This window comes from Littorina saxatilis, linkage group LG9, assembly GCF_037325665.1.
Source record: "Littorina saxatilis isolate snail1 linkage group LG9, US_GU_Lsax_2.0, whole genome shotgun sequence".
In the NCBI taxonomy this organism is placed as follows: domain Eukaryota; kingdom Metazoa; phylum Mollusca; class Gastropoda; order Littorinimorpha; family Littorinidae; genus Littorina; species Littorina saxatilis.
The window spans coordinates 6,202,131-6,224,836 of NC_090253.1; the positions used below are offsets into that span (position 1 = coordinate 6,202,131).

General features: G+C 43.1%; 2 protein-coding genes across 2 annotated transcripts in view; both read right to left on the minus strand.

Annotated features, from left to right (window-relative positions):
• Nucleotides 1-497: 497 nt before the first annotated feature.
• Nucleotides 498-22,706, minus strand: part of LOC138975143 (ESF1 homolog) — a 48,869-nt gene continuing 26,660 nt past the window's right edge. Inside the window, exons 3-4 of the mRNA XM_070347804.1 lie at nucleotides 16,971-17,293; nucleotides 498-655 (exon numbers count right to left, since the gene is read on the minus strand). The gene's annotated coding sequence lies outside the window, so the exon portion shown is untranslated. The remainder of the gene's footprint in view (nucleotides 656-16,970; nucleotides 17,294-22,706) is intronic.
• On the minus strand, nucleotides 12,918-14,023 carry LOC138977024 (tripartite motif-containing protein 2-like). The gene has a single exon (XM_070349914.1). The coding sequence runs from the start codon at nucleotides 13,986-13,988 to the stop codon at nucleotides 12,918-12,920; it is 1,071 nt and encodes a 356-aa protein (XP_070206015.1). The 5' UTR covers nucleotides 13,989-14,023.

A 22,706-nucleotide genomic window follows, 5' to 3' on the forward strand; every position in this document is an offset into this window, starting at 1 on the left:
TTGTTAAATACACCTGGTTGACTGTCACCTCCAAGGTCCATCTTCCACATTTTTGTGTGATGATTGCTGTGCTACCTCGATGCCTCTGGGAAGCAGGGTGAATGTTCCGGTTTTCGTTCTTTCATATGTTGTTCTCACATGTGTTTACAAAACTTTTTTGCAAGTTGATATACTCAGATGAAACTTTGGCAGCACTAATAAAATTATATGAACCATTTGTCTGTACACGAAGCCATGAACTATTGTGATGCAAGTCAATAATCTATGTGGGATGATTTATTTTTACCGTGAAATCCTCGTTCTGTAAACCTCGGGATGTGAACACACACACTCACACTCAAACACACAGTGACACACACACACACACACACACACACACACACACACATACATACACACACACATACACACACACACACACACACACACACACACACACGCAGACCGCGCGCATACAGACACATTCACTCAATCACACAGACACATCACATATAAAATACTTTCAACTATTCCATCATTTTAATAATACCAAGTCAAGTATATTCAACAAATTGTAAACATGTCAATTCCATTTAACAAATCGATCATTTGAGAAACCAGCAGCAGAAGAGTCAACTCGATGATTAAGCAAGTTGAAATTAATCAAAATATCAAGCTTCCAAACACTCACACACACACTGTGTCTGTGTATACAGGGTGACCCACAATGAGTGCAACTCATAACAGTACTCACAACTGCTACAAATGTAAATGGATTGAGTTTCTTTTTAACACACATCAACGTAAGACGATAACAATTAAGTTCTGAAAGTTGGAGTCATTTCGGTTGGGTGGTCCACATGTTAGCGACGTTGAAGGATATGCTCCAAATGTCCACCGCGTTGAATGCGCCGTGCAAAATTGTCCACCACGCGGACACACTCTGCCCCTGGAATCCTCCTGATCTTTGTTGTTATTGCAGCTTTCAAGTCCATGATTGTCTGGGGGTTGTCCTCATAGACGTGGTCTTTCAAATAACCCCACAAATAGAAATCGGGGGGGTTAAGGTCAGGTGGACAATTTTGCACGGCGCATTCAGGAGTGTCTCCGTTAACGCGGTGGACATTTGGAGCATATCCTTCAACGTCGCTAACATGCGGACCACCCAACCGAAATGACTCCAACTTTCCGAACTCAATTGTTATCATCTTACGTTGATGTGTGTTAAAATAAACTCCATCCATTCACATTTGTAGCAGTTGTGAGTACTGTTATGGGTTGCCCTCATTTTGGGTCACCCTGTACATTCACACACTCTTTCTTCAAACACTGCACGCACACATCAAAATTCAGACCCACTCTCGAACACTAGTCATAAACACTTGCAGCTCATTGTGAACGCTGGCAAAGTGTTGTACAGTTGAACCTGCCCTGGCGACCCCCTCTCGAAAGCAACCACCTGCTCATAACGACCACCCCCAAGGATCCCAGGCGAGTGTTTCTGCTCAATATATTTCACCTTTGACTTCCCATAGCGACCACTTGCCTGTAACGACCACTTTGGGTCGGTCCCTTGGGTGATCGTTATACACAGGTTTGACTGTAGTGTACTTATGCCTTCTTGTCGCTTTGGATCTCATGTCATTGTTGCTGCTGATTATGTACGCTATTCTTTCAAGAAGTTTGCAAACTCAACTGTTTAGCTTTTGCTTGCTTTATTTATTTGTCGTTGGATATTTTTTTAATATGCAAGACAGGCATAGTTCGTCTCACGCTAAACCAACTTTTTTTAAACTCCCTCTATTTTTCTGAGATTTCCTATTCATCGCCTCTGTACATTTAATTTTACCACGGTTCTAAGATTCCCTCATTTTAAAGTGCGTACTTAAGGGGTTATTAGTGTGTTCAAACCGCAGCTTAAATCTATTACACATTTTCTGCACATGTTCCTCTAAGCAATATGAACACATCTGTGCAAAGAAAAAAGGGGGTCGCCTTATTAACTTTTTTTTTACAATTGTTTTTACGTACTGGGGGTGGTCAAATATGATTCTTAGCGTAATCCTAACTGACATATTTAGCTTTACAAATGATAAATAAAACCTTACTTTGTGATCGATACATAAATGTTAATGTATTTTTGACCAAAATATGACATTTTACACAGATCTCGACAGCCATTGTTCACTTCGACGGCTAGCGCGGTCTCGGAGAACAATGACTGTCTCGATCTGTGTAAAATGTCATATTTTGGTGAAAAATACAAATATCGTATAATATACACATGGATACTGTTTGCACTGCATAATATACGCATGGATATACCTTGCACTGCACAATAGACACGCTGATTTTGTATCATGGATATTGTTTGAACTGCACAATATACACACTGACTTTGTATCATGGATATTGTTTGAACTGCACAATATACACACAGACTTTGTATCATGGATATTGTTTGAACTGCACAATATACACACTGACTTTGTATCATGGATATTGTTTGAACTGCAAAATATACACACTGACTTTGTATCATGGATATTGTTTGAACTGCACAATATACACACTGACTTTGTATCATGGATATTGTTTGAACTGCACAATATACACACAGACTTTGTATCATGGATATTGTTTGAACTGCACAATATACACACTGACTTTGTATCATGGATATTGTTTGAACTGCACAATATACACACTGACTTTGTATCATGGATATTGTTTGAACTGCACAATATACACACTGACTTTGTATCATGGATATTGTTTGAACTGCACAATATACACACTGACTTTGTATCATGGATATTGTTTGAACTGCACAATATACACACTGACTTTGTATCATGGATATTGTTTGAACTGCACAATATACACACAGACTTTGTATCATGGATATTGTTTGAACTGCAAAATATACACACTGACTTTGTATCATGGATATTGTTTGAACTGCACAATAGACACGCTGATTTTGTATCATGGATATTGTTTGAACTGCACAATATACACACTGACTTTGTATCATGGATATTGTTTGAACTGCACAATATACACACAGACTTTGTATCATCTTCAAGGGTGTTTGAGCATGACTGAAAAAGGCGAAACAATATTTGTTTTGCGCAATTAAAAGAGTACCATCTTAGTCTCTCTGGTAACTGGAATGGTCCTGGCAAGATGACCACCATAAGTTTGTGTTGCATAAGTACATACACTGACGGTGCTTCATAGACTGTCAGAGAGAAGTGTTGTGAACTCACAAATTAATACGCACAGAAACAAGTGGATGAAATGCTATAAGTAGATAACATTGTTCATTAGCTCTATCGACTGCTGGTAATAGTACCTAGCTGCTTCTATTATGATAGGCTTCTGACACAGATGAAATGAAAATGAAAACAAAGTGAGGAAACTCACTGCAAACTTGACGAAGAAAGAGGGAAGTAAAGAACACGACCACACACACACAGTGGTAAACACCCGTTGCAACTCTCACCACGTTGTCATCAATCACATGGACGTTTTGTGAAGCTACGCTCGTTATAACCGCTATTTACCAAGCTTATTTTTACCAGAAAACTCACATATACAAGAGCTACGCTGAATTCAAAAACAGTGTTAACACAGAGATTAACTGCATAATAAACAGGCTCCAAGCTGAACAATCGCACAATGTTGTCTGAATAAATTATGACCTCCACCATGAAATGAGTCGCATGTCACCTCGCGCGGTTCTGCGCCAGGCTTAATATAAGTCCCGGGAGTGTCTGGTAACAGTGTGAGGGTCACCTTAGTCACAGGCTTATAACTCAAACAGTTTTCGCTCTTTTCTAAAACGGTTTTCACCACTGGATAGAGCATAACACACTCTTTAGGAAAATGTAAAAATATGAAAATCATGCAAAGGTGACATGCGACTCAATCTGTGGTGGAGGGTCACTAATTAGCTTAAAGGCGCGCTCCCTCTCAGTTCGGCTCATCATCTCGGATCTGCTCAGGTTTTTACATGGGAGAAAATAAGACCATTCCTCCAAAAAAATATCAAAAATATCAACGCCCTGACTGCGAACTGTTCTATTCTTCCAAGTTTTATTTTTATTTGTTTGTTTGTGTGTGATGAATTCTCATTGTGCGACAGTTCCCGTTTTCCGACGACCGACCGACCAGCAAAATGTTTGGTTGGTTGTTGTTTAACGTCCCTTCAACCGGTATGGCTATGCGGTACCGGTGCAAGTTTAATTCCTTTCTCAACTCATAGGGAACTCTCCGTGTTTGAAATCATTTACGTTAAAGTGTAACAGTCGCTGTAAAATCAAGAAGGCTCTAAAAACCTCATGTCCTGACAAAGAGTCAATGGTTTAAACAGTGTTTTATGTTCAAATACAAATTTACAAAGCCATGAAAAAAAAATGTTTTTACAAAGGAGCACAACAAGACTATACGTTATTTGCGTGTTTGACCAAAATATGACATTTTACACAGATCGAGAGAGTCATTGTTCTCCGAGACCGCGCTAGCGGTCGAGGTGAACAATGACTGTCGAGATCTGTGTAAAATGTCATATTTTGGTCAAACACGCAAATAACATTTATGTATCGATCGAATTCCTTTCAGGTACTTATGACTTTGTTGTTGTTTTGACGATTGAACGAGCACACACACACATGCATGCAATCCACATGCAATCAAACACATAAGCTTCATATTTGGGCGTTTCAGGTTGACCGAAACTTCAAAGGAACTACAAAACACACGTCATGTACTGACTTTGTTGTTGTTTTGACATTGAACAGCACACACACATGCAATCAAACACATGACGTTGTTTTTTTTTAGTTCCTTTGAAGTTTCGGTCAACCTGAAAAGCCAAATTATAAAGTTTTGTCGGCCTCTGACGTCACATGACTCAAAGAAGGGAAATCCAATCTCCAATCGATACATAAGACTATGTATCGATTGGAGATTGGATTTCCCTTCTTTGAGTCATGTGACGTCAGAGGCCGACAAAACTTTATAATTTGGCTTTTCAGGTTGACCGAAACTTCAAAGGAACTAAAAAAAAAAAAAACGTCATGTGTTTGATTGCATGTGTGTGTGCTGTTCAATGTCAAAACAACAACAAAGTGAGTACATGACGTGTGTTTTGTAGTTCCTTTGAAGTTTCGGTCAACCTGAAACGCCCAAATATGAAGCTTATGTGTTTGATTGCATACATGTGGATTGCATGCATGTGTGTGTGTGCTCGTTCAATCGTCAAAACAACAACAAAGTCATAAGTACCTGAAAGGAATTCGATCGATACATAAATGTTATTTGCGTGTTTGACCAAAATATGACATTTTACACAGATCTCGACAGTCATTGTTCACCTCGACCGCTAGCGCGGTCTCGGAGAACAATGACTGTCTCGATCTGTGTAAAATGTCATATTTTGGTCAAACACGCAAATAACGTATAATACATGTGCTCTTAGAGACAAAATAATGAGTCATTGAGTCAATACATAACGTTGCATCTTTAAATCAAATCGCATCCGCATCTCGACCAGCAGCTGCAGTCAAAAAAACTGAATGCATGGACAGAGACCTTGTCGGTGGGTTGTGATGGGCGAGATCGATTGATCGGCCGTCATTTGGTCATTAGTCTCCAGGTGTGGGAAGCGTTTGTATTCATTACATAAACACACATCACAGCTCATGGGTTGTTACGGTTGTTGATGGGAGTAGACTATGAGCTGTAGTCAGCATTTCCGCGAAGGAGAGGACTGAAACAGTACACTGACAGACAGATAGACGGACAGGCAGACAGACGGACAGACAAGCAAACATGAGGTATGCACAGACACACACACACGCACACACAAACACAGACACACGCACACACACACACACACACACACACACACACACACACACACGCAGGCGCTCGCACACACACACACACACACACACAAACTGACACACACATGCATGCGCACACACACACACACACACACACACACACACACACACACACACACACACACACACACACAGAGTTTTGGAAAACAGATAGAGGAAAAATGAGTTACGAATTCAAAAAGTGTGTATGTGTGTGAGTGTGTCTGTGTGTGTGTTTGTGTGTGTGTGTGTGTGTGTGTGTCTATTTGTGTGTGTGTGTGTGTGTGTGTGTGTGTGCGTGTGTGTGTGTGTGTGTGTGTGTGGTAAGGTTTTGGGTTTGATGTCGAGACTATTGAATTCATCATTGCTCTCTTTTCCCTCTGGTCTAACAAGGATAGCGTATCAGGTCAAGTGTTTGCTTGCTATTTCTTTCGCAATGAAAGGTCATACATCTTTTGCCATTGATATATTTTACACACAAACACACTCACACACACACACACACACACACAGACACACACACACACACACACACACACACACACACACACACACACACACACACACACACACACACACACACACACACACACACGTAAAATCGCATACGCAGTAACAAAAAAAACAAGTCGCGTAAGGCGAAAATACAATATTTAGTCAAGTAGCTGTCGAACTCACAGAATGAAACTGAACGCAATGCCATTTTACTCGTAGCATCGTCAGGCCACCGCTCATGGCAAAGACAAGAAGAGCGGGGTAGTAGTTGCGCTAAGAAGGATAGCACGCTTTTCTGTACCTCTCTTTGTTTTAACTTTCTGAGCGTGTTTTTAATCCAAACATATCATATCTATATGTTTTTGGAATCAGGAACCGACAAGGAATAAGATGAAAGTGTTTTTAAATTGATTTGGACAATTTAATTTTGATAATAATTTTTATATATTTAATTTTCAGAGCTTGTTTTTAATCCGAATATAACATATTTATATGTTTTTGGAATCAGCAAATGATGGAAAATAAGATAAACGTAAAATTGGATCGTTTTATAAATTTTTATTTTTTTTTACAATTTTCAGATTTTTAATGACCAAAGTCATCAATTAATTTTTAAGCCACCAAGCTGAAATGCAATACCGAAGTCCGGGCTTCGTCGAAGATTACTTGACCAAAATTTCAACCAATTTGGTTGAAAAATGAGGGCGTGACAGTGCCGCCTCAACTTTCACGAAAAGCCGGATATGACGTCATCAAAGACATTTATCAAAAAAATGAAAAAAACGTTCGGGGATTTCATACCCAGGAACTCTCATGTCAAATTTCATAAAGATCGGTCCAGTAGTTTAGTCTGAATCGCTCTACACACACACACACACACACACACACACACACACACACACACACACACACCACACACACACTCACACGCACACACACACGCACACACGCACATACACCACGACCCTCGTTTCGATTCCCCCTCGATGTTAAAATATTTAGTCAAAACTTGACTAAATATAATGAGTTATCCTTCAAGTGTTTTATTCAGAAAAAAATATGGCACACTCAAAAACAAATTCATACGTTATGCTACACTCAGACCTGCATTAACCTTTCGCAAACCCTTAATGTTTTCACAATTCTTGTCCGTCATTTCCATCCTGTAATTCTTCTTGTTGTTTCTGTTTAAGTTTGTTGTTGTTAAGAAAAGAAAACCAACAGAAACAATGAGAAAAAGCACAAATTGGATTCGACAAACACGCAAAAGAAAAGACAGACAGAAAGATAACAGAGAAACAAGACAGACAAAGAAAACAGGGAAAGAGGCAAAAAAAGATGGGTTGAAGCAACCTTGCATGCAACTGAGGTCCAAAAAAAAAAAAATTATAATAATTAAAAAAATAAAAAAAACAGGGAAGAAGAAGACAATCATGAAGATTGCATGACAGAAAGGGATTTTTTTTGTACGAAAAAAACATATACCAAAAAGTTATAACAATCTGGGACAACAAAATATCCGATTTTCATATCTGCTGTCTACACTTGCAGCCTTTGGCAGACTCTCAATTTTCACTCCACTGCTTGCTGGGTCCGTTAAGACCCAAACAACTAAAACTATGTAAATAAAATATATTAAAAAAAGGTAAAGGTATGCCCATAACCATCTGGTCATAGGGGAGAGAGATGTTAGAGATCTCAACTATTCTGGGGCCAGCTTTATGAGGGCGGTGCCCATCTCCTCTCGCTCGCTGCCTTTTCCTTCCCCGGCCCTAAATCATTTAGGATCTGGTTCCCATTTCCAGCTGGGTGGACTGGAGAGCGATCGGGAAAAAAACTATGTAGGAAGCCACTAATAGGATCCACAGTAGTTTAGGAATGCGCACCCAGAGAGAACAAACGCCTACAGTTGTTGACCACACATGTGATCTGAATTCCGAAGTTACTTATACACGCACCAACTATATGAGTTATTCATAATATGCTGACTGTTAGCAAATGATAACAGACATGTCGAGAAAAAAGATATCATGCATGTGCCTTTTAGGCGAATGCTGATATCGTTTGTGAGACATGTCTTAAAGCACCCACCGACAAAAATCGCTTTTCGGTATATTTTAGATAAAGAGAGTATTATCTGACAGCATTTAAAGTGTCATTCTTTAGAATAAATCACGCTGATATTGTTGATTTCAATTTTTACTTTGTCTTGTTAATTTTTAGCTTGATAAACAAAAAGGGTCCCTGCCTGAACGTTATAACATTTAGAGGGTCACCTAGAATCCGTCCTGATTGGTCAAAAAGCCATATGGGGCACTGAATTGGTAATGACGCACAACGGTAAATATAGGGACAATGGGAAAGAAACACAGAGAGAAGGAACTAACAAAAACAAGAAATTCCTCCGAGGTAGGAAAAACACCCCCGTTGGTCAAAGGGAAATAACCATTCTCACTGCCACCAACTGAGAAGGTTATTTCCCTTTGACCATTAATATGTCCCGCTATAAGTCCTTGTAGAATCTTAATCCACCAATAACTCCCTAACCGTGTGTTTGACTGGTCCCAAGTTTTGTAAGGACCGTCTCAGGAATGTATAGAACCTGTTCACCAAGTTTGGTGACGATCGGTCCGTTCATTCTTGAGATCTATATGCGAACACAAACACACACCCAAACAAACAAACAAACACATCGAGCGAAACCTATACACACCCCTATACCGGGGGTGTAATTAAAAGAAATGCAAAGACAAGGGAATCAGAAGTCTTCCAACAAATACCGATTCTATCCAGCCACAAAAGCAACAATATAAGTTGCTGAAATGAATCTTCCAAATGAGAAGACTATATATGAAAGCTCCATGCAAAGAAACAAGCTAGGTTTCCATCCCAGATATAATAAGCCAAAACAATGTTACAACGGAAGAAAAATGAACAGCAAAGAAACAAAAAACGGAAATACAAAACTCTTTTACACCTATTAAATCCCCAGCAATGTCCATGGCTGGATTGGGAAAAAAACATGAATCCATCATAAATAGATGCACAAGTAACATCGACGGCAAACCAACAGCCACAACAACATCCACGATATTAACCAGCAATGAAAAAATTGAACAAGTACAACCACTACCAATACGACAACTACAGCCACAGTTACTAATAAAACTAAAAACTGAAACCACAATTAAGAACGGAAGCACAAACAAAATACAATGGAATCCGGAGTATTCCAAAATACTTACTATATATACACCCACAAAAAGAACTCATACAACAACATACCTTTCGCCTCTCGCCAGATTGAGTTCGAATTTAACGTATACTGAGAATAGTACTTTCCTTTAACCATTTAAATATGTATATGTCTATTTATTGCACAGAACGTTAGGTTGACGTACTCGTGAATGCTCCGTTTTGTCTAAAACAATTTATTCTCGTGTTTTTTTGTATTCCTACAACAAACATACGTTGCTATTTTAAGTCTTCCAAATCAGGAGACTATGCAAAAGCACCAAGCAAAACAAACACACTGGATTATTAGTACCGCACAGAAGAAGTTTTCAGATAAGCAACAACAACAGAAACACAACATTTCCACAACCACTACAACAACCAATCAGTTTGCATCAGCTGCTAGTTATGCTGAAACCCCGTCATGACCACCTGACCACACAACAACCTGACCAATCAAAAGGCAGTCTGGCGACCAACACACGTGGGATTGGTTGTCAGTTACCCAACCCTTTCTTCTCAACTCAGCCTTGGATAGCAACCTCACGATTGTCACAACTTTGTCGGCCCAAAATACACTCGGGCCTTGGGCTATTCAGCCTATAGGTTACTGAAGTCTACAAAACGATCCACAAGAAAGATGCACCGCCACCACCAGCAAGCCTCGGTCACTCAGAACTTTCTGAGAGAAGCAGTCCAAGAACAGACGAATAAGAGATATATACAAACCCTCAGAAACTGAGAGGTACAATAGTAACAGCAGCCTAACTTACTGAGAGAAGCAGTCCAACAACAGACAAACAAGAGATGTATACAAACCTTCAGTTACTGAGAGGTACAATAGTAACAGCAGCCTAACTTTCTGAGAGAAGCAGTCCAAGAACAGACGAATAAGAGATATATACAAACCCTCAGAAACTGAGAGGTACAATAGTAACAGCAGCCTCAATTACTGAGAGAAGCAGTACAACAACAGACGAGTCAAGAGATATATACAAACCCTCGGTTACTGAGAGGTACAATAGTAACAGCAGCCTCAATTACTGAGAGAAGCAGTACAACAACAGACGAACACGAGATGTATAGTGCCTAAAAAAATTCAGTCATTTCCGGAATTGCCTGATCAAACCAGGAATTTACCATGAATGCCTAAACTTTCAGACATTCTCGTGAAATACCTGATTTCCCGATTTGACTGTAACATATACAAACCCTCAGTTACTGAGAGGTACAATAGTAACAGCAGCCTCACTTACTAAGAGCATGAGTCCAAGAACCGACGAATCGAGAGATATAAACAAACCCTCAGTAACGGAGAGGTACTTCAACAACAACAGCTACTACTGACAGCTAACTTGAGTATAGTAACAGTTAACTTGGATAATCAAACCAAAACACCAACCGGCACGACCACATACATATCTGCTGAAGGCATCGTCTCGATAGTTGTCCCCTGACAAGGCTACCAATCACGTTCTCCATGATTCCTTCATCAAACAAAAACCAACCAAAGAACTCGATTCTGTTAATTCTGTCCAAAAATTCGACACCCTATTAGTTCGTGTTAGTGATGAACAATATGACCTGGGGTGATTTGCTTCGGGATCTCCTGGCTGCAGTTGCCTTGTGCGGCAGACCCTTGGCTTTTACTTCACAGAGATATTTCACAAATGAATGGTTGACGTTATTTATAAGTAGACGTTACATGTCCTCTATTACTTGATTTTTCAAGTCTTTTTATCATCTTTGAAAATCAAGTTAATGTTGTTAAGTATGTCCGCCATCGAGCTAACTTTCTGCATACTGAAATTCTAATGAATTATGATAAGAGTCTATTAAGCGTAAGCTGGAGTACGGACCGTCATCTACGTACATACAAACGAAAAGAAGAGAGTAAAATGTATGTACATGAGCCACGATATTGGTTTCTCAACTGAATAGACGAATTCCAACAATAACTCTGACGGGTTTTATGGATTGTGAAAGAGTGAATGCCCTTGATTTTCAATCGGACACACATTGGAGGGGCTCATCACTAGCGAGGGGTGTGTCGGACACATATTACAGGGGCTCATCACTTGCGAGGGGTGTGTCGGACACACATTGGAGGGGCTCATCACTAGCGAGGGGTGTGTCGGACACACATTGCAGGGGCTCATCACTAGCGAGGGGTGTGTCGGACACATATTGCAGGGGCTCATCACTAGCGAAGGGTGTGTCGGACACATATTGCAGGGGCTCATCACTAACGAGGGGTGTGTCGGACACACATTGCAGGGGCTCATCACTAGCGAGGGGTGTGTCGGACACATATTACAGGGGCTCATCACTAGCGAGGGGTGTGTCGGACACATATTGCAGGGGCTCATCACTAGCGAGGGGTGTGTCGGACACATATTGCAGGGGCTCATCACTAGCGAGGGGTGTGTCGGACACATATTGCAGGGGCTCATCACTAGCGAGGGGTGTGTCGGACACATATTGCAGGGGCTCATCACTAGCGAGGAGTGTGTCGGAAACACGTGGACAGGAGCACGTGTCACTTTATTTTTACTTTCACAACCCATACAAACCCAACGGTGTTATTTCCGAAAATCGCCTATTGAAAACAAGTTTGAAACCACAAGGCCAAAACCTCGCTTTGAGTACAAATGGACAAAAGGAATTCTTCACGCGATGGGAGTGAAGGTGAGGATGTTGCCCCCTCTACAGGCCACCCACAGGCGACCCTTAGAGTCCGTGTTGAGAGCTGTGGGCTGCACCAAGAGGGGACAGCCCGGGGCCAGGTAGCGGTCAAACTTGAGTTCATCGCCCTCCACGTGCAGCACGTGGACACTGTCCGTGCCTTGGGCAGCCACCAGCAGGACCTCCCTGCCCCCCAGCTTGTAGAAACACACGTCGGACGGCTGACAGGCGGCGGTGGGAGGAGTGTAGGTGGACACGGGAGTGTGCTGGTCACGGCGGTACAGGAGCACTTGACGCTGACCGCCAGGTGACTGAGCCTCCTCCACCACAACAAACAGCTGCTCGCTGCTGTCCACGTCGAACACACGGTGAGTTCCAACCTTGATGCTAAAGAGTAGTGTGGATTCTGTTTTTATCGGGTCAACTGATGTTACTTTTAATGTTTCGATATTAGCGTCGTCTTTGGCCGAACTCTTGATTAGGTTAAAGGTTGTGCTTTTCTGGGACTTGTCGAACGTGTGCAGAAAACTTCCTGTTTCCGTTGCCGTCCACATCCCCTTTGATCCACCTCTACATTTATACGTCAGTTTTCCAAACCTATTTTTCTGTGTCGCTAAACTGGCTCCTTTTATGTCAAATTGTTCGCATGGTGCATCGTCCTTTCCTTTTCGTCGTGCAAACGACACCCACACAGGCAACGTCATTATCATAAGGACACAGACTGAACACTTCAGTGTCATCCCCGTCTTCACAACAAAACAACTCTTTCACCATAACCTCGGGTGCTACTGTTTCCATCTGTACTATATGGACACTGCCGAAGAACTTTGTAACTGATTGTTCTATAGCATCTTCCGTCATTTCACGGTTCAGCACTGGTCGCCAGAAGTTGCTTCTCTTCGCTGACGTCAGGTTCTTCACAGCCTGGGGACTGCCCCGCCCCTCTCTCATCTCCTTGGCAACAGTGAGCAGTTTACAGCTTGTGCCGGTGTCGATGGCTTGCTGTGTCTGTTGTTGCAGTTGACACAGTTCATCCAGGTTGCTCTGCTTGATGTCCAGCTCCTTGCTGACGTGACTCTCAATCTCCCAACTGGCGGTGTCGAGAGAAACCAGCAAGACATCGCAGATCTTGTTCACCATGGCAAAGAGAGTGGCGCGCTTTTTCTGAATGGCTGCCTGCAGATCCGCGTTCTTGTCTTGCACATCTTTCAGCTCTTTGCTCTCTGCCGTCACTTCGTCAGTCATGTAGGACACCGCATCTTGCAGACGAGCCTGGCTCTGTTTCAGCTGACTCTTGGCTTCGCTGGCTGCCTCCGACAGATCCTTGGTGCTGTGCAGCTTGTGTTTGGTCAGCACGCACTTGAGACACACCGCTAGCTTGCAGTCTTCGCAGTACAGATCCAACTCCTGGTTGGAATGGGTCAGACACAAGGTTCCGTCCCGTGCTTTGTCCAGGTCTTGGGGATTGAGGTAGAAGTTGTACTGGAAGCTGGCCACTCCCCCCTGAGGGACTGTAACCTGCTCTCGACATTGAGGACAGGGGAAGGACCCCGATTTAAGGTGTGTCGTCAAGTCCTGCAGACACTTGACGCAGAAGGAGTGAGAGCAGGGGAGCAGCTTTGGGGATGTGTAGATCTCCAGACAAAGAGAACATGTCAGAGCTTCCCTTCTCTCCTCGTGAGCGGGGTCTCCGCCTGTTGCCATGGTGATTGTGTTGTGCTAAAGGGCCAAGGCCTCCGCAACCTGAAGTAAACATACAGATAATAAGTTTAACTTGGCTTCAAAACCATCCTAAACCAAATATGTCAATACTTAAAACTCTAACATAGAAGTGGGTGTTTGTTTGGTAGCTTGTTGCATCTTGTTATTTCCTTGTTAATAGTTTTTGTGTGTGAACTTTCATAGAGGAGATTGTTTTATAGTGTAGCCAATCTGCTAAGTTATGTGAGCTGACCTTTCCAAGCTTTCTATTCCTACCGTGCAAGCTTGTTCATGGTATGATGCTACACACTCATTGTTTCATCATTTCTTTCTTTTAACGTGTGTGGTGCCTCAGTTGTATGGGGGTTTGTAATGATTTGAAAAACGAGATGAGGTCTTGTCTGTCGACCTGTACTCTGCATTAACCATTTTATGTTGCTGTTGATGTTGATGTTGTTGTTGTTGTTGTTGTTGTTGTTGTTGGTGGTGGTGGTGGTGGTGGTGGTGGTGGTTTTAATGTCAACGGAGCGACTGCCAACAATATCATTTGGTTGCAGAAACGGTTTCATCGGTTTTGGGCAAGATTATGACGGAAGGAAAGAAAAATATTCGCCGTTCGGAATCTTTTTATTCTTGTTTGAGTCAATGTGTCCAGGCCCAAACAAAAGACTTTACTACAATTTGATATGCCTCAAGTAAAAGAGATGTTGGACAGTTAAAATATGTTTGTCTTGTGTTCTTCAACCCCCCCCCCCAGCCCCACCCCCTCAACTCCTCTAAACAATCTTCCCTAAGGGCTATTTGCACACAGGGTTGTTCTGATCAAAGAGCAAAGGTTACAGCAGAGGGGGGTGGGGTGGGGGCGCCGGGACTGAGGTTCGCTTCTGTGATATCAAAGCTAAGAACTGCTTTGCAAACCCGCCTCCCCCCCCCCCCTAATCCTCCCCCCCTTCCCCCCGCACCGTTGACTCGAATAAAGTACAAACGACTCGTCATACGATATTCACCCTTTCTGACTTCGGTTGTCAGTTGGCGAGCGGCTGTGAATGCGACACTGAATAGGCGTGCAGAAAATCTAGTCATTGATGTATGTTTAACGTTTAGCCAAAGCGTATTCCACACAGGCTAAACGTATACGCCACACACACGCCACATACACACCACACAGACACACATACACACACACACACACACACACACACACACACACACACACACACATACTACTCCAACTAGCATGTGAATATTTTATTAAAAGTGGTCCTTAGGCTAATGTACTCTACAAAACATTATTGAGACATCTAGTAAATAGAAAGAAATTTAGTCAGCAATAAACTATTGTATTTGATTCAGCATAATCCATGTGTAGAAAGTGCGCAAGTTCGTTTTTATAGCCTTTCTTATTTATCGTCTCTCTAAGAAGTTTTTGTGTAGTGAGTTCCATACATTCCATATAAAGAGAGACACAGACTGAGATACAGAGAGAGAGAGAGTACATTCTTGGTAGCTAAATCCAGCTGTTGCTAACTTAGTTTTGTTTTTAAATCATGGATGACTCCAAGTTCGTCAAAAATAGTTTTCACATGGCAATATCATTTTGTATTTTCTCTTGGAGAGGTGTCCCAGTCTTTGACCAGTCAGTATCAATGTAAGCAAATGGCTGCAATGGTGTGGTATCTATGCAGTGTTAGATTGTGACAGACGTAAACAAGATTGGTTGCAACGAATGACTAGACTCAACTCATGCAGTGACATGTTATCCACCTGTACCCGTCTGTTGACATGAACTTTGTCCCTGAGTCTTTCGAGTTTCTGGAAGGTCTCCAACTATCGCCATTTTGGTGCAAAACTGTGGTCGCTTTTCTATTTGAGTTTTATTTACATCAAGCTTTTTGGCCAAAGAGGGTTTTGAATAGATAACATTGGCTATCTTTTCAAGTCTGAACAAAATGTATGTACACGTTCAAAGCGGAAATTGAATAACAGATAGAATGTCAAAGTTCCAAAATTCAGAATAAAAAAACAAGATTGGCTTGTAAATGGAACCATTCTTGTGATTGTTTGTTTTTTTGTATTATAAATGTGCAAAAAACTGTTCAGGTGTTTCTAAGAAGGTTTGTTGGAACTAAGCATTGGAGAGTGTTGTAAAATACACCTGGTTGACAGTCACTAGCAAGGTCGCTCTTTCAAGCGTCGATTCTCAGAAAAGTCAGTTTGGCCACAAAGCACAAATACCACAACAGTTTGCTATTAGTATCAACAGAGATATAAGACCCTTACCTTTTTACTCAAGTCCCAGCAGTAGACTTTCGCACTCGAGTTGAAATCACTGACTGCGCAAGAGAAGCCACACCGAGAAATATCAGTCCGTTCTTTCAAGCTAACAGGAAGTATAACCAGCTAGGGTGTACCGTCAAAAATCCACCTTGGGTACAGGTGCGCCTTTTCCCGAGAAACTCAGTGTCGCTTTGTCCGAGTCATGCAGTATCTCAGACCGATTAAAGCCATTCAGTACTGTTAACACAGCTGTTTCACAAAAATGGCAAAATGTGTTTCGTATTTTGTTATGGTTTATTTGCTTGTTTACAAACGAAATTACTGATTTCATAATCTGGTCAGTGGGAAGTTGATATGTTAATGTTTGAGGATTATAAGAAGTCTAAAGCACAAACTCCGCATAGTTTCGTTGTCAACCGGCATAATGGACAGTGAGTAAAGATGCCATGACCTATTGTGATGCAAGTCAATAATCTATGTGGGATGATTTATTTTTACCGTGAAATCCTCGTTCTGTAAACCTCGGGATGTGAACACACACACACACACACACACACACACACACACACACGCAGACCGCGCGCATACAGACACATTCACTCAATCACACAGACACATCACATATAAAATACTTTCAACTATTCCATCATTTTAATAATACCAAGTCAAGTATATTCAACAAAAGTTAAAATTGATCAAAATATCAACCTTCTAAACACACAAACACTGTGTCTACATTCACACACTCTCTCTTCAAACACTGCACGCACACATCAAAATTCAGACCCACTCTCGAACACCCGTCACAAACACTTCCAGCTAACAGTGAACGCTGGCAAAGTGTTGTACAGTTGAACCTGCCCTGGCAACCCCCTCTCGACAGCAACCACCTGCTCACAACGACCACTCCCAAGGATCCCAGGCGAGTGTTTCTGCTCAATATAATTCACCTTTGACTTTCCATAGCGCCCACTTGCCTGTAACGACCATTTTGGGTCGGTCCCTTGTGCGATCGTTATAAACAGGTTCGACTGTAGTGTACGTATGCCTTCTTGTCGCTAAAATCAGTCAAACTAAGTGTAGTGTCCTAGGCTTTTGCGCATCTTTGCGCAGGATCTAGATGTACATCCGGGAACTTTACATGCGATGTCTGCACGAGGTCCAACGACTTCACACCACAAATCTGTGCCTTTCTATTTTGATATTACACTGTTGAACTGGATCAGCCTCATGTTCACGTGTGCTTGTGCTGCTGTATAAACTCTCTCGCACTCAACACCAACAACATTACACTGGCGACGAGTCATTCCGGCGAGAAAAACAGTGAAAATAGATCGACACACAGGTAAGTGACGTCACGCTGTCATTGTGGTACGCCGAACATTCAGTTACAACGACGAAGCGGCAGTAAATCTAGACTTAAATATTGCTGCACCTGTCGACATGGCTACTGCTCTTCCAACTTTCGACAAGTTTGTTGTCTTTTCATCCTCCACTGAACACACAGTAGGCCAAAGATGGAAGAAATGGCTGAAACGATTCGAAGTGTTGCTCACAGCAATGAACATTACTGATGGTGCCAGAAAGCAAGCTCTACTGCTCCACTATGCTGGGGAGGAAGTCTTTGACATTTTTGAATCATTTTCGGCTGCACAGAAGGGAGAAGATGAGGGCAATGCTGATGATTCATACGCCAAAGTCAAGACATCTCTATCAACCTACTTTGAACCAAAGAAGAATGTTGAGTTTGAGGTTTTCAAATTTCGTCAGATGAAACAAGAACCTGGTGAAACTGTTGACAACTTTTGCACAAGACTCAGACTTCTTGCTGCAACTTGTGACTTCACCAACACAGATCGTGAACTCAAGAGTCAAATCTTGCAAGGCTGCACCTCAACACGCCTGCGCCGCCGAGGTCTGCGAGATGAAATGGAGTTAGAGAATCTTCTCAAGACAGCAAGATCACTTGAAATTTCTGACGTACAAGCAACAGAAATGGAAGCTGACGAGGCTGTGAATGCAGTCTACAGAAACAAGCACCCCCAGCAAGGCGGACGAAGAAGCAACACTCAGAGTCAGCAGCAGCCGTTTCAAGAAAACCGTGGTCAGACATGGTCACACCAACACGGAGGCACAACCAGTTCTCGTCCTTGCGCTTGGTGTGGAGGTCATTGTCGCTCAAGAACGAGCTGCCCCGCTCGCGACAAACAATGCAGATCTTGTTCGAAGATGGGACATTTTGCCAAGGTCTGTCGCTCGAAACCTCAAGGTCGTTCCAACGCATCGCACGACGCTCGCATGATCAACACACGGGCAGATTCACCCAGTCAACATTCGTCAGACTCAGAACGCTCAGAGTCAGAGTATGCCTATGGGGTCTCATCTGTCACTAGCAAGACGCCCAAAGTCAACCTTCAAATGTACGGGGAGTCTGTTCCCTTCTTCATCGACACGGGGGCATCAGTGAACATCCTCGATGACGACGTGTTCCGGAAAATCAATGCCCCAGCGCTGAAAATAAAGCCAACCTCCACCAACATCTTTGCCTACGGCTCCAGCCAGCCGCTCAAGGTCAGAGGAACCTTCGAGACGACAGTGTCGTACAAGAAGACCAGGGTCACCACGACCTTCTTTGTTGTTCAGTCAACACCACACGCCAGATGTGGAAATCTTCTCAGCGCAAAGACAGCACAAGAACTTGAACTCCTACACTACACGTTTGCCACATCAACATCAGCACCACCCCAAACGGTCGCTGATCATCTTGTCGAAGACACTCATCAACTCTTTGAAGGGATGGGGAAGCTGAAAGATGTCAAGGTCAAATTCTACGTAGATGAGTCAGTTCAGCCCACAGCGCAACCTCATCGTCGAATCCCTTTTCACCTGAGGAAGAAAGTTGAAGCTGAACTCAAACGACTCGAGCAGCTTGATGTCATTGAAAAGGTAGACGGCCCAACGCCCTGGGTGTCTCCGATCGTCGTCGCACCGAAGCCGAAGAAGCCAGAAGAGATTCGCATCTGCGTCGACATGCGCCTTCCGAATCAAGCCATCAAGAGAACACGTCACATCATGCCTACGATTGACGACATCTTGTCAAAGCTCAACCAAGCCACTGTCTTCTCCAAGCTTGACCTTAACTCTGGCTATCATCAGTTGGAGTTGGATGAAGAATCGCGCAACATAACAACGTTCTCAACACATGTAGGGCTTCGCCGCTACAAACGCCTGAACTTTGGTGTCACGTCTGCAGCTGAGATTTTCCAAAATCACATCGCTGAACTGCTGACAGACATTTCTGGCTCTCTCAACACATCAGATGACATCCTCATCTACGGCAAGAGCCAAGAAGAACATGATCAAGCGCTGAAACGGGTGTTCGACAGGCTCTTGGAGAAGAATCTCACTTTGAACAAAGGCAAGTGTGAATTCAACAAGGATCAGATTGAGTTCTACGGCTTCATATTCGGCAAGACGGGCGTCTCCCCAGACCCCAAGAAGGTGACAGCGATTCAAAACATGAAGACTCCAACCAACGTCAAAGAAGTCCGGAGCTTCCTCGGTCTCACCAACTACGTCTCACGTTTCATCGCTGACTACGCCAACATCACAAAACCTTTGAGAGATCTGACCAAGAGCAACGTGGAATGGACATGGGGTCCAGACCAAGAAGCCGCCTTCAACCGCCTTAAGACTGAACTAACAGGAGTGAAAACGATGTCCTACTTCAACCCCAACCTTGAAACAGAGGTCCTGGTGGATGCCAGTCCTTTCGGCATCGGAGCTGTTCTTACACAACGCGACAAGCATATGTCACACATCATCTCTTACGCCAGCCGTGCGCTGACAGACGTGGAGTCCAGATATTCTCAAACGGAGCGAGAGGCCCTTGCAGTCGTCTGGGCGTGCGAACACTATCATCTCTACCTCTTCGGTCATCACTTCACAGTGTTGTCAGATCACAAGCCACTAGAGGGAATCTACAACAAGCCCACATCAAGAACCTCGAGTCGCATCGAACGATGGAATCTTCGACTGCAAGCGTACGACTTCACTCTCAAGTATCGACCTGGGAGTGACAACCCAGCTGACTATCTCAGTCGTCATCCCACTGAAAACGCCAACGCTACTACACGTCATGAGTCTAAAGTAGCAGACGAATATATCAGCTTCCTGTTGAGTCACACTGTCCCCAAGGCCATGACTCTGCAAGAAATCACTGAAGCAACGAAAACTGACCCAACGCTCAAAGCAGTAACTAGAGCTCTCAAGTCCGGACAGTGGTGCACACCGCATGACTTTGACATTGACATCACTTCGTTCAACATCTTCAAGACTGTCCGAGATGAACTTTCCTTCAGTGACGAACACAACGTCCTCCTGCGTTCGAGTAGAATTGTGATCCCTAGAAGCCTACAGTCACGAGCAATCGATATTGCCCACGAAGGCCATCAGGGTATGGTCAAAACGAAGCAGCTCGTACGAGAAAAGGTGTGGTTTCCTCACATCGATCGTCTTGTCGAGACGAAAGTCCAGTCCTGCCTTGCTTGTCTCTCGACAACCCCAGATCACCCCGCAGAACCCCTCAAGATGACCTCCCTTCCAGATCGTCCCTGGTCCGAAGTCAGCATTGATTTTTGTGGACCTTTCCCCTCTGGAGAATACCTCCTTGTTGCTATTGACGCTTATTCCAGGTTTCCAGAGGTTGAAATCCTCACTTCGACCAGCGCCAAGGCTACAGTCCCAAAACTTGATGCAATATTTGCTCGCCACGGCGTCCCAGACATTGTCAAGTCCGACAATGGTCCGCCTTTCAACAGCCATGACTTTGCACAGTTTGCGGACTACTTGGGATTTCAGCATCGCAAAGTTACACCTCTGTGGCCTCAAGCAAACGGAGGTGTTGAACGCTTCATGTCCACCATCAAGAAGACCGTCCAGGCAGCACAAGTGGAGAAGAAAGCCTGGAAGCAGGAACTGTATCGGTTTCTGCGTAACTATCGTGCAACTCCCCACAGCACGACTGGGGTGAGCCCCGCTGAAGCGCTCTTCAACAGGAAGATGAAAATCAAGCTGCCTGAAATCAGCAAGAAGACGTCCCCTACAAAGCTTGACAAGAAGATCCGACTTCAGGATGAAGTCAACAAAAAGAAGATGAAGGAATATGCTGATGTGAAGCGCAGAGCTACAGAACCTGACATTCAAGTCGGTGACCCAGTTCTCGTCCGACAGCGCCCAGAAAACAAACTCTGCCCTCACTACTCTCCAACCCCCATGAAAGTGACCTCACGCAAAGGGTCCATGGTCACTGCTGATGGAGGGGGTCGCAAGGTCACACGCAACTCCTCGTTCTTCAAGAAGATCCCGTTGCAAATGCCTCCTCATGCAGAGCCGCCCGAAGTCAGTCCTGATGCAGAGCCGGAAGATGTAGAACCCACTGTGCCACAGTTTGATACCTGCCCACCTGAGTCACCTGAGCCACCGCCTGACTTACCCAGAAGGTCGTCCAGGGTGCGGCGTCTGCCACAGTACTTGCAAGACTATGAATGACCTTTGCGGATTCAATTTTGCGAAATGACTTTTGCTTCATTTGTTAGTTTTAAAATTTAAAGTTTGCATGCGTTTCTTTTATTTTAATTTCACTTCATCCTATCTCACCTAAGTGTCGGTCAGAGATGTATTACTTGTTTTATTTTTCAGCTTTGCTTTCAACGGAGTTTTACAAATGTGTTTTTATTCAGAGGTGAGGAGGGATGTAGTGTCCTAGGCTTTTGCGCATCTTTGCGCAGGATCTAGATGTACATCCGGGAACTTTACATGCGATGTCTGCACGAGGTCCAACGACTTCACACCACAGATCTGTGCCTTTCTTTGTTTGATATTACACTGTTGAACTGGATCAGCCTCATGTTCACGTGTGCTTGTGCTGCTGTATAAACTCTCTCGCACTCAACACCAACAACATTACACTAAGCAGTGACCATCGCCCACAAAGCACAGTACACATTTTGTCAGTGAAATCAGCCGACGTTTCAAAGACACTTTTTATCATAAAGACATTTCTTTTCTTGCCAGCCTTTCAAGATTATTACAGCCTCTATTCTTTCTCACATTTGCTTACGATTTGAATACGATACATTGAATAAAATGTTAATAGAATACAATGAATACAAGTCGAATACAATACAAGTGTTCTATTTGAATACAGCATTTTCATACACACTTCTTAATGAATTACTCAAAAGCAAAGCGATTGGGATAAATAAACTCACGCGGATGTTTGGTTTCTTAATACTTTGTACACATATTTTTCTTTGTTTAACTTTACTTAGTCAAGAAGGTTGTGTTATTTAAATTCTCGCGAGTTCTGCACCTGTCAACTGGCGTGAAAACCGTTTTGTATGGATCTGTGTTTTCCCCCTTTGCCGGGTTTCTGATCTTAAT